Below are 13,680 nucleotides of genomic sequence, written 5' to 3'. Positions count from 1 at the left end.
GGAAGAACAAGTTCTGTACGATAAAAAAGAACCAAACTGACATCAGACAACACAAGAAGTAGAAGAAAGTGAAATAATGCCCATACACAGACAGAAGAGTACTGCAGCTCGGGAGTCCTGTATTCAAACTGGTCACGATGAAAAGAAGATATTGGTGTGTCCTATCTGCCGAAAACAACAGGAACAACATATGAATCAGATTAGACACCTTTAATATAGGGAAAGGTGAAAAGGAGAGGTAACAGTTCAGTAAACAACAGATCAATCTCAGTTACTAATGTAAATTGAAAAGTGAAATATTAGCAAATTTAATCTGCCATGAATCGACAAATATTAGACTGTTGTCAGTAGGGTTTATTACAGAAATGTAATCATGATTCATTATCAGGAAATCTGTCAACATAATTTTGATATCAACAAATTGAAGGACGGAAGTCATATAATCATAGTGGTAGATTAGATAAACTTCAAAGTCATTCCTAGTAAAAATTTTTAAGTAAAATGCACCTAAGAAGACAGATATTTAATATTTGATATAATGAAGGCTGTTAGCTAATGCCAGTCACATCATTGTAAATGAAAATACTCCAAAGATAATCTGTATCAAAATTAGAAATTAAACAGGGGTTCCCTCTCCACCGTCGTAATTGTCTAGCATTGTTTGGAAAACATTATCACAAAAAAATTAAATAAATAAATAAATGGAAACATTTTATATTTTTCGGAGAGAGCCCAAGAGACACTGGAAAATAGCTACTAAAGTTAACAACATAAATTAGTAGAGTTGCTGGTTACAAAATAAGTGTGCAACTATTTTTAGCTGTTGTAGTAACAGAAGAATGGAAGTTGGGGGGAAATACTCTTCCCGTGGTAGTATCCAAATTTATAGGGGGGTAAATCCTTAGGGATAAATTTAACAAGGAAAGTACTACATCTATAAAAATGTAAATATTTTTGAAGAACATGAAATAAGATGGAACAAACATAACTTTTTAGAAGAGAATGTGTAAAATTATTAAATATCAGTTCTCCTCAAGTTAAGAAATGCTTTTAATGTGATTCCATTTTGAATCCTCGTGGACTGTGGACTGTTTTTGAAATTAGAAAAAAAAATGTCAGCACTTGTATGGAAGGACAAATGTCTAACAATAGCCAAGAAAAGAAGAGAAGCTAGGTAGGACTTGCCTTACCAGGTATTTAAGCATTCTGTAAAACTTTGGTGGCTAAAAGAATGAAAATGGCATTGGAATACGTATGCCATTTAAATAATGCTCAGAAGTAAAACTTAATAAATAGGGACATTTAATATATTGACCAAGCTTGCGTTTTACTTCATTGGGAAGAGGGTAGATATAGCCAAGTATCCATGTGGAACAAAATAAAGTTGAAGTCCTATCTTGTGCCATATAGCAAGGAAAATTTAGTAGGATATATAGATAACCTATGGTGGGTAAGACCTTTTAAATCAAGTCCTGTTACACACGAGTTATAAGAAGGCACACATATTTGACAAGTGCCCATTACTCTTCTCTCTGTTACGGACATTTTATGTGGACTAGATAGGATTCTTTCTTGTATTTCCTAACACTGAAAAATTGTTAACTTGGAGTCTAGTAGGGAATTTGGGTCATACAAGGCCTGCCATATAGTTTGAGTTGGGATGTACTCATTAAATATCAAAGGACAATGAAGTTTTAGAATATATTATTGTGCTTCCAAAGGTTATCGCAAGACATTGTTTTACTCTTTTGTATGTCTATTTATACCAGGCCTTCATATATTCTAAATTGGGTTACGTGTACTATTTCACTGTGGAAATCAATTTCCCTTTCAGTTTGAGTTAGTTGCAACTGATAACAGTTGTCACTTTTTTTACTCAAGGGTATGAAAGTGCCAGTATGTCTAGCACATGTGAACCTTGCAAAAGTAGGAACAGACATTCAGCCCAGACTGAAGAGCCTGTTCAAGCAAAAGTATTCAGCAGAAAGAATCATGAGCAGCTGGAAAAAATAATAAAATATAGTAGGTCTACAGAAATATCTTCAGGTATGTTCTTTTTTGGTTTGCTTTAATCTAAGGACTTCTTCATCTTAGAGTTGAAAAGTGGTCTGTTGGAATTTTCTATCATGTGGAAGGTTTTGTATAAGTAGAGTAGATATATTTTTGATATCAAGAGATGTAAACTGGAAATATTTTTATTGCGATACTAGCTTTCGACATTTTGATAAAATTCTAAACAAAAAGTATAGTTGACATTAATTTGGAACCGATTTGAAATTCTGAAAACCTTCTCTGAATAATAATTCGATATAAAGTCATATCATTCCTTGCTTAAAATCTTTGGCTTTACCATACTTAATGGGAAAGTCCAAATGCTTTAATGTAACATCTGTCCAGCGGAGATTTGGCTCTTTCTTGCATCTCTAGACTCTTCTCTGCCCACCCTCTGCCTTGAACTTGTCTCTTCTTTCCAAGGCACTGACCTGAAGTTTGCCCATAGTTATCATGCCATTTCTCACCTCAGGAAGTGTCTTTTCTGCCTGAGTCCTTTTTGCTCTTTGTAAGCCTTTTTTTTTACTGGAGTCTTAAATAAAATGTTAATTCTGCATAATTTCCCTGAAATTGTATCCAGATCTAAGCTCAGATATGTTTCCCTTTCTCCTTTTTCGTTTCTGTTGTAGCCTGTGTAAATCTCTTCTGTTGCCTGTATCACATTTTATAGTAATTACCTGTTTAAGTGTCTGTCACCTTTTTGAGTCCCTTGGCAGCAGGTAATACCTTTCATATTTTCCACCTTGGTACCTTCAATGTTTCCATGATACTGGACACATGGTAGGCGCTTAGTGTTGATTGAATGAAGGGAGGAATGAATGAATGAATGAATGGAGTTGTATGTGTTTGTCACTGTTTTACATTAAGTACTGGTACTTTCCCAATTTATAAAGAACAAGTACATCTCAAAGAAAAATGAAGAGGGAGGCCGTAAATATAGACTCTTCTCAGGTGTCAGTAGGACCCTTGGTGAAAAACTGGAGTAGCAGCTACCATTTGTATTGTGCTCTACTATTTACAAATTAAATTACTCATCTCATTTGAGCCTCATAATGCTGTGAATTGGTTTTATTTCCATTTGCAGTTGAGGAAACATGGTCAGAGAGACCTATCTTTTTCCCAGTGTCATAAAGAGCTGGTAACATAAACTGGTACGGTTTTTCTGGAAAGCTTCAAAAGTCATGCCCTTAACTCCGTAATTGTACTTATCTATGCTAAGGGGAAAAAAAAAGTGAAAACAATACTGGTAGTTAGTGTTGTCTGAACAGTATGATTCCAACTATGTTTGTTAGCAAAAATATCAATGAAAAAAGACTGGAAGAAAATCCATCAAAATGTTAATAGAGATTTTATCATTTTGAAACTTTTCGGTATTTTCTAAACTTTTCATAATGAGTATTTATTGCTTTTGTAATCAGAAAAGAAACACCACATTTGTTTGTGTTTTGAACTGACTGACTTCCTCAAGGTCCTGTTGCTAGGAGATTGCATAGTGGAAATTTCAGTCCTGGTCTTCTGCTAAGTCTAGGATCCTTTTGGCAAAACTATCAATTCTACTGACACGACCCCAGCATTTTACCAAAATTTTGTAACTTTTATCCCCTTTCACTGTCTTTATCAAATAGTGGTATCTTCAAAGAGTAAACGAGTGGAGGTTGGGGAAGGGCATTAAATTGAAAGACTTAATTGGATTATTAAGTTACCTAAATAATGGATATTTGGCCATAGTTCTTCAGACCTTATTACTGTTAGAAAAATATAAGGATTGAATTTTGGTGCACTAAAAAATGCTTGAATTGTGTAAATATACACTGTGTGTATTTGCATATTCATGCTCTGAAAACACTTTGTTTTAGTCACTACCCTGAAATTCTTTATAGCATGTGCTAGTGCTTTTTGATACATGATTACTAGAGTGTAGCACATAGGACTGCTAGTATTTAATTGTCCCGTCCTCTCCCTAAGGAGTTGGGGGAGTTTGATCTTGATGTGTATGCTTCTGAGAGTGAATGGCAGAAGTGTATTATGATAGTCATCATCAGTCACATTGTTTATATATAAGTTTATAGCAAATCTTCTTGTATTTTCCCTAATAAGATTATTTTAAAACAAAGTAAAAACCTTATCTTGTGATAACATTTCAGTTCAGGCAAACAATTTTAAAGAAATTTGCTTTTTTTTTTTTTTATTCACTTACTCATATTATAGACCCTGTCTTTACTATTCATACACATTTTATGTTCATCCTTATGTCTGCCCTTTCCTACAGCACATGCTAGGAGAGTGCTACAGCAGTCTAACAGAAATGCATGCAATGAAGCGCCAGGTAACAATCTGCTTAGTTTTGGTGTCCAGTTTGTGTTAATTTTTTTCCATTAGTCCTAAATATCCTTAGTTTTATTGCTCTGATTATTTTTAGATTTAGCTTAGTGTATATATGTCATTTGCCTTGTAAAAGTGAGACTTCATAAAATTCTGAAGGCTTTCATTTATAATTCTTTACTTGGGTGATAAAATTAGCTGCCTTTCTGGTTTTCATTTTCATTTACTGTATAGAACATAGCCAACACATTCATAAGGGTAATAGAAAATCTTTTTATAATTTAGTGTTTTATTTGAAGTTATTTATTTTGTATTTCTTAAGTGCTTAAAAGCATTAATATTTTTTGAAACAAGAATACCGTTATTTTTTCCTAGCTTTGATTTACAGTGTTTAAGTATTAGGTGTGACTTCTGCTGTACCTGCTTATTTTTCGTCACTAGTCAACATCTGTATTTAAAAAATGAGCCAATACACCATTAAACAAAAACAATGACATGCAAAGACCTTGATAAATAAAAAGGCATGGAAATTACAGACATTCCAAAGTGCTGTTTTGATCTTTATCCTATATATTTTCTTTAAATATGGTTCTGTGTGATTTAGAATTATAAATATTCTTTAATGGTTCCCTACACTATACATAAGTGAAAAATAAAAGTCAGTTGTGAATCTGTAGGAGAATCTAAAGAAAAAACAAGGATCTAGCACAGACTAAGCTTGACTTATATCTGTGATACTTCCTAAAGAACTATGAGAATAAGATGGAATCAGAGAAACTTGATTGAAATCAAGGATTTTCTAGCTTAAACAAATGCATTTTAGTTCAGGAGGAGAAACTGGCAAAAACTTTCTACCTCTGTTGCAGGGCCAGAGTCGGGAGAGGGGGGTGGAGCATGTGTTCAGCATAATTCATTATTTGTGAATAATTTAATCTTTAGTGATATATAATTTAGAATGAAAATTTTATCACCTACAGAGGTATGACAGATGTCATTGAATACGCTTTGTTTTTATATCTTGAAATAATAAACATTTTCTGAATTAACTGGCCAACTGTAGTACATAAATTGGAAGTTTGTGTATTAAAATCTATTTTCTTATCTGGATTTTTCCTTTAGATATTTCTTACAGAGACTTAAAATAAATATCACATGTGGACATTTTAAAACTAGTAAAAGAACATTGGTATTTTATTATTTTATTTTATTTTATTTTATTTTGATTTTATACTTAAAAATGTCTGAGGGATAGGGAAGTTGTGTATTCATTATTATTATTTTATACTTGTAGAAATTGAGACCTGAAGATGTTAAGGTTTAAGACATAAGTTAGTAGGAGGTTTTCTCATTAGGCCTCATTTGCTTTGCATATTCTTATCCTCTCTTGCAAAAAGTGAATTAAATCTTTATGATCTTTGTGTATTTATTTAAAACCACAGTATATCAAAACACTCAACATTTTAAATTCTCTGTTTTAGAATCTTGTCACTGATATTTGTGGAACCTGACTATTTACACATGTTTCTACTATTGCTCTAGAAAGGGTACTGAGTTTGATAGCTAGAAGAGCTAGAGACTTTTAAAAAAAAAATTTTTTTTTTTAATGTTTATTTATTTTTTGAGAGAGACAGAGACAGAATGCAAGTGGGTTGGGGCGGAGAGTGAGGGAGACACAGAATCCAAAGCACGCTCCAGGCTCTGAGCTGTCAACACAGAGCCTGACACGGGGCTCAAACCCACGAGCTGTGAGATCATGACCTGAGCCAAAGTCGGACACTCAACCCACTGAGCCACCAAGGCGCCCTGAGGCTTTTTTTCAATAGAGAACTGAAAATGGGAACAGTTTAAAAAAAATTTTTTTTTAAGTTTATTTATTTTGAGAGAGAAAGTGGGCAGGGGAGGGGCAGTGAGAGAGGGAGAGGTGAATCCATGCCGACAGTGTGGAGCCTGACATGGGGCTCAAACTCCTGAACTGTGAGATCATGACCTGAGCAGAAACCAAAAGCTTAACTAGCTTGAGCCATCCAGGCACCAGAGGAACAGTTGTTAATTTGCACTCTTAAAAATAAAAGTATGACTGTATTCCTTTAAGGGCAATAATTCTGTGTTACCAACAAATACATATAGCAGAATTGTTGCTAAACAATAGAGTGATGCCTAGATTCTGTGTAACTGAAAACTTGAAATGGGTCATACCTGGTCCAGCTTAGGCTGAGTTTGTCAGTAAGACATTAGCAAAATTGACCTATATTGTGTTGCAGTTACAAATTCAATTTTCCATCAGTATAGAATGGTAGGTGAGATTTGAGAACTGATAGACCTAACTAGATAGACCTTAAAATAGTAGTTTTTATTGGCAGCATTTAGTTTATTCTAAACCATAACTAAATAAATTTCCTTTTCTGTAACGAAGTTCATATTAGCAAAAAAAAAAAAAAAAATTAATCTGCTGTTTATTTCATTCGAGTGCTGAAAGAGTTCCATTGATTATTCCTATGAAATGTGTAAAATTATCCAGATCATTTTTTTGAGAAATAAGTACAGTCTGAATAATGCTAGGTAATACTATCCATACATTTAAGTATTTTTCTAATATATATCTTGATATTTTTGACATTATCTTTATCTTGGTAGTTTTTAAGATTCTTTTTCTACTTTAAAAGCCCTGAAATAGAATTGAATATGTTCTGATTTTTAAGTAATTTAAACCTGAGAGTACTGATACAACCCAGTAGAAATGGTCAGGAATGTATTTCATCACTATTAACTTCCTGATCTTTTATATCTTCCAGAAACTGGGAGTGATTTTTCCATGTTTGAAGCTTTGCGGGATACCATTTATTCTGAAGTAGCTACATTAATTTCTCAAAATGAATCTCGTCCACATTTTCTTATTGAACTCTTCCATGAGCTTCAGCTACTTAATACAGACTATTTGAGACAGAGGGCTTTATATGCATTGCAGGTATGTGGTACCTAACATTCTTTTTCCTATCCTGTCTGGTACTGCTCTTCATGATTATATCTGGTTGCTTTCTTAGACTGAAGTACATCTTCTTCCATATGTATAATGATCCATTTTTCATGTGTTGCCTTACCATTTTATTTAAAGCTTCTTGCATAGCTTAAATAGCTTTTCTAAAAGTCGTTTTCTGAGCAATTTTTTAGTGTTTTGTCTTTAATGTTATTTCTTCCTCATAATTAACAGGTGAGGAGAATTGCATTTGTTATTCTATCTGCTTCTGCTTTTAAATTTGTGAAAAAAAATTAAATGTTGTACGTAAGTAACTATTTTATTTCCTTATTTAGGACATAGTATCCAGACATATTTCTGAGAACCATGAAAAAGGGGAAAATGTAAAGTCAGTGAATTCTGGTACTTGGATAGCCTCAAACTCAGAACTTACCCCCAGTGAAAGCCTTGCTACCACTGATGATGTAAGCCGATCATGATTAATGTAGACATAATTTCAGTATGCAGTAAACAAAAGTTAAATAAGTTGTTATAAATTGTGCAGATACCTGATAATTGCGTCTTTAGCTTTCTTAAAAAGCTGAGTAAAACACATCATTTTGAGGTGAGGTATACAACTCAATTAAAATATGTCAGCAGTTAAATCCCCAAAATTATCTATAAATGATACGTTATAAGGTTTAAAATAGCTGTGTTTATATCTCTGGTGCCCAACATAGGAATTGATTGATAACAGATATTTAGTAAAGTGTCTTGTGTTTATTCAAGACATTCAGTAAACCAGACTGCAGTCAGATCACAGAGCCCTTAAATACATAAATACAAGACAAATCAGGTCTTTGGGTCAGAAGAGAGAAGCCTGGACAAAAAAAAGTTATCCAGGGAAAAAAGCTAACGTACTCAAGTTATTGAAGAAAATTTTGAATAAAGTAAAAGCAACTGGGAAAAGGAAAAGAGTGGTGAGGAAAATGGTGTATTTTCAGTAAATGGTGTTCTTCAAGTAGGCCCTACCTAGCATAGAAGTGATTGAATGAGTGAACGGCAAACCACTAGGATAGTGAGGAGATGATGTGTTAGGGGTTTGGAAATCACCTAAAAGGTTTGGACCCTGATGCTGTTATAAAAGGTAATATGTGGTCCTGGGATAGCAAATACATTTCTTTTTTCTGCCAGTTCTAGTATGTGGAAATTCACGGATAAGAGTGCCATAACTGAACAGCAAGTATCTGCTATAGAGAGTCAGAAGCAGTATTGCTGTGTTTCTGCCCATTGTTGATATTTTAACATTGTAAGTTCTTTTGAGAAGATAGTATTTTCTCAAAAGATTTCTTGTTTTTTCTTCACATGTACTAATTTCCTTATAACTTTTGAGGACATTTTCTGAATTTTTGCTCTTTAATTTACATTCATGTTTGAAACAGTACTTTCCCAAGTCATCTTTTCTGCTTAAAACCTTAGGCTCCAACTCCTATACCTCTCTGAACACAAACTTGTACATGGTTTTAATTCACTTAACAGTGTCAAATACATAATGTAAGTAATTGTTACTTGGGATTGCTGTTATAACTACTTGGAAATCATGTACTCTTTTTTTGTGGAAAATGAAGAGTGGTCCAGCTGTATACAAAAGTAGGAGATATACAGTTACATTAAAGTTTATTAGCTACTGAAATAACTTGCTGAGAGCATGAATGATGTCTCTGTCTCCTGTACCTCCCATTGCCTCCCTTTTTATCCAGATTTCTTATACATGGTATTACTTCGTTATTTTAAAATGTTTGAGCACATTGGTCTTTACCGTCAGTAGCAAGTTGAAAACTGAGCTACGATTTATGATAAAGTTAATTTAACCTGACAAGATTTTAAAGTTAAATAAAATTTAAAGATACCTGCTTCCTGAGTAAGTGTCTTAGTTCAGGCTGGTACAACAAAGTACTGTAGACTGGGTGGCTTAAACAATAGACATTTATTTCTCACATAAAATTTATTTATAAAAATAAATTCTGTAGCCTGGGAATTCCAAGATCATGGTGCCAGCAAATTTGGTACTCAGTGAGGGCCCTCTTCCTGGCTTGCAGATGACCACCTTTTCCACGTGTCCACATGTGGCTCCGATGGCTCTTGTACGGGCACTGATGCCACCATGGGGGCTTCGCCCTCATTGCTTCATCTGAGCCTTGATTACCTCCCAAAGGTCCACCTCCTAATACATTGAGAGTTAAGGCCTCAGCATATGGATTTGGGGGGTCGACGCAGAGATTCAACCCATAACCATATTGATTTGGCACAAAGAACTGTACTTAGTATTACTTTTAAATAACTAAATTGTTCTTTAATTTTTCATTCAAAACTTCATTTCATCATTAATGTTATTAACATCCACACTTTGTTAATGCTATTTAGTCAGTAGCAGCACAACATCCAGTGTTCCAGCCCACAGATCTAGAGCAGTGCTGTCCAGTGGAACTTGGTACAATGATGGAAATGTGTTATATGTGCATTGTTTAATATGGTAGCTATTAGCCACATGGGGCTATCGAGCACTTGAAATGTGGGTAACAGGACTGAGGAACTAAATTTTAATAGCCACATGGCTAGTGGTTTCCATATTGGACAGATACAGACTCTCATTCTCCAAGTTTCTAAGCCAAGGTCTTTTGAGCTTCATTTATGGAGCTTGTATAGACATATTTCAGAGTATGTAAGAGTTCTCATGCCCAGGAAAGAGAGAAGTAAAAGTAGGCATCTGGGAATTATAAGTCAAAAGAGAGTTGAAGAATTGAAGTTTAGGAAGAGGAAGAAACACTTTGTATCTTCTATTCCAGGTGCCATAAAATGGCAAAAGCACTTCTACCTTCCAATCTTAATTGAAGGAGCAACAAAATGACTCCATTTCCTGAATCATAATTCTGTAATGCCTGAATTTCCTATAATCAGAGACAGAGGTTTCATTTCATAACTTAAGAGAAAAATTTTAAAGATTAATAGGAGAGAGAACACAATTGTGAAGTGGGTTTTAGAATGTGGGACTCTCCTTAATCACACTATACACAAAAATTATTTTGAAATTAAATCCTGAGAAGGCCAAAACTATAAGACTTCTAAAAGAAAATCTTCATGATTGAACATAAGCAAAGATTTCTTAGGGTGCACAAAGCATTAACTGTAAAGGACAAATTTGATAAACATAAAAATAAAATCATTCTGCCTTTCAAAAGACACCATTAGGAGAAAATAATTTAAGTACATATATCTGACAATGACTATATAAATAATAAATCCGGACTCGATAAAGAACTTTTACAATTCCCTTGTAAAACCAACAGCTCGGTAAAATATGGGCAAGATTTGAACAGGCACTGCGTGAAGGAGGATCTGTAAATGGCCAGTGTCCACGTTAAAGCCACATGAGGTGTTACCTCACATGCACTAGAAAGGCTGAAATTAAAAAGGTTGACAATGAGAAGTGTTGGTGTGAATATAGAGCAGTTGGAACTTTCACACTACTTATGGGATTGTAAAATTGTGCAAACATTTGGAAAGCAGTTTGGCGGTTTCTTATAAACCTAAACACAAACATGGCATGCAACCAGTTTTTCTTCTTAGGTATTCATCCAAGAGAAATGAAAACATATGTCCACAAAAATACTTGTATTCTTAGGGTGATAGCATCATTAGTCACGATAACCTCAAATGAACATCAACAGATAAATGGATATACAAAATATGGTATATCCTTATGCTGGAATACTGTTCAGCCATTAAGAAATAATGAACTTCTGAAACATATGACATCATGGATTAATTTCAGAAACCTATGGAGCAAAAGAAAAGCCAGACACTGTAGAGTGTATATTGAATGGTTCCATTTATATGTCAAGTTCTAGAACAAGCAAAACTAATTTGGTGATAGAAATCATACCAGTGGAGTGTAGTGGAGACTGATTGCACAGGGGACAAAGGAACTTTTTGAGCTGGTGGAAATGATCTTTATCTTTAGGGAAAGTGGTTACATAAAGTTATTTTTAGAACTCATCCAACTGTACACTTAACGAGTACATTGTTGTATGTAAATTATATTTCAATAAAGTGCATTTAAAGTGAATGATGCTGTCATGTTTTTCTTCTGGTAAAACCATATATAGTAAAGTCCTAGGTATTGTTAGGGTTTAGAGATGGGAGAATTTCCCTGAGGGTGTAGAAATCATTTGAAGTGTTTAAATTTTCCAAGTTAAAATTAGTAGCTGGCTCTGTGAATTTTTATCTACTCAAGGACATATGTTCTGCAAGGTTACTTAATATTTTAATGTTCTCTGTGTTCAACCTTTAATAACTTTAGTTATATCACAATTTTAAGTATATAGTTTTATGCCAACACTTAGTTTCTTTGTTAAATTTTGGATATGATAAAAATTTTAAAGAAATATTAGTGATTTTTGTTTTTTTAAACTATAACTTAGGAAACTTTTGAGAAGAACTTTGAGAGAGAAACACATAAAATAAGTGAGCAAAATGATGCTGATAATGCTAGCGTCATGTCTGTATCTTCAAATTTTGAGCCATTTGCAACAGATGATCTAGGTAAGCAGAATTTTTTATAATCTTAGAACATGACTTTAATACAGTCTTTGAATTACACTAAGAACCAGAGTTCCAAAAAGGCAAGCTGTGGTAGAAAGACCACGGTTAAAAGTTTGTCCATCAGTCTAAAGTCAAGAGTCTCCTGTTAATTCCTTAGCCTTTGGCAAATCATCTGATCATCTGACTGCATAGCCTAAGGAAATGGGAGTCTTAACCTACCTTGCTATATGGTCTTGTGAAAAATACAGACAACTTTCTAGCATGTGTAATAGGAGTTCAGGAAATGTTAATTTCCTTCCCTTCACGGAAACGTTATCCTTTAAGGTTTCCTAGTTAATAAATGGGAAAAATTGAGAGGTATCAGAGCCTCATCCAGTCACATTTTCAGTAAAAATGTTAACTTCATAATTTGAGATAAGAACTCTCTTAGCATGAATAGTCTTTAGTGAGAAACCCAGGTAACTCACAATGTGCATGACACATTGCATTTTTTTTTTTTCATCATTAGTAAAGCAAGCATGGAAGGTTGTTGTAGAACTCAAAGGTAAGAAGAAAATCTGGAGTCTTAGACTTGGAAAGGAGACTAGAGAAAAGAAAAATGTATAGGTACCTGATTGTTTCCCTTCCAAGAGATAACAGAGATTCAGTCATTTCAGACCTCCAGGGCATTTAGCTGATAAAATAAGGTGCTATTATTCTAGTGTTTTTTTCACATGAAGAGAAAAGATTTGGGTGATTCCAAAGGTCTCCTACAAAGCAAAGGGCCAGACCTTGCCTTATTTTATGTGCACCTTTTACCAAAGCAGTAAGTCTTCCTTGCCTTATTTTGACTATCAAGGACTCTAAGCCTAGCTCCCTTCTGAGTAAATACCTGTCGAGTCTGAACTGAACTCGTCCCAATATAGAAAAAAATCTCTGTGTGGCCAGGCTTTCCCCTTCAGGTCATTCCCCCTTTCTGAGTTACCAAGTGTTTTGTTTCATTTATTAATTTTTTTCTTACAGTCCTTCACTGCTAGCTTTGTCTGAAGTAGACAAAGGAAAACTGGGAAATCTTTTTCTCGGGCCTTTTCCTGACCTTATTTGCTTGTGTTCAGTTGGATCATTTTCATCAGGATTTGAGTGATATTTGGGACGTATTTGCTTTGTACTGTTCACGTGAAGCAATGTGATGTAGTGAAATCAGGATGGACTTCAGAGTCTAAGAGACTCACATGCCTTGTTACCCGGCTAGTGCCGTATCTAGAATTGGTTGAAGCTACGTTTCCTTACCTGTGGTCAGACGTTTGTTTTTTATTAATACTTTGTGAGGAATACGTGACAAAGTTTGCTTTTATATTTTCTTGAAATATTTCCATTCCGTGTGCAGGGAACACTGTGATTCACTTGGATCAGGCATTAGCCAGAATGAGAGAATATGAGCGCATGAAGACAGAAGCCGAGAGGAGCTCAAGCGCAAGATGCACCTGCAGGATTGCTGAGGATGAGGACGGTGCTGCTGCCGTTCCTAACTTGCAAGGTGTGTTCGCGGTTGATTGGAAGTGAAACCTATAGTTCATGTGTGCAGAAAAGAACGCATAGCCCCGCCTGACGTATAAGAGTAGTCCTCTTACCACCCCCTTTTCATTAAGGGTGCTAAAACTACATAGATACTCCTTTGTGTTATTTTCCCATAAAATCATCAGACTTTAATATTTAGGGTTCTCAATAAATGCATATGTATAATATCATAGGCTTTTTTTTGCTAATAAGTC

At 34.5% G+C, this 13,680-nt stretch overlaps 1 protein-coding gene across 25 annotated transcripts in view; it reads left to right on the top strand.

The window, feature by feature from the left end:
- Positions 1-13,680, top strand: part of PCM1 (pericentriolar material 1) — an 84,013-nt gene that overhangs the window by 51,894 nt on the left and 18,439 nt on the right. For 17 of the 25 annotated variants that reach the window (XM_058720047.1, XM_058720045.1, XM_058720044.1 and 14 more), the window contains 6 exons: positions 1,882-2,046; positions 4,322-4,378; positions 7,167-7,339; positions 7,684-7,812; positions 11,809-11,929; positions 13,296-13,445. In XM_058720047.1, coding sequence (XP_058576030.1) covers positions 1,882-2,046; positions 4,322-4,378; positions 7,167-7,339; positions 7,684-7,812; positions 11,809-11,929; positions 13,296-13,445 — 795 coding nt within the window. The remainder of the gene's footprint in view (positions 1-1,881; positions 2,047-4,321; positions 4,379-7,166; positions 7,340-7,683; positions 7,813-11,808; positions 11,930-13,295; positions 13,446-13,680) is intronic. The other 8 variants (XM_058720049.1, XM_058720061.1, XM_058720062.1 and 5 more) reach the window with 3 other exon arrangements.

Source organism: Neofelis nebulosa, chromosome 3 (assembly GCF_028018385.1).
Source record: "Neofelis nebulosa isolate mNeoNeb1 chromosome 3, mNeoNeb1.pri, whole genome shotgun sequence".
Taxonomy (NCBI): Eukaryota; Metazoa; Chordata; class Mammalia; order Carnivora; family Felidae; genus Neofelis; species Neofelis nebulosa.
This window is presented reverse-complemented; position numbering and strand designations above follow the sequence as displayed.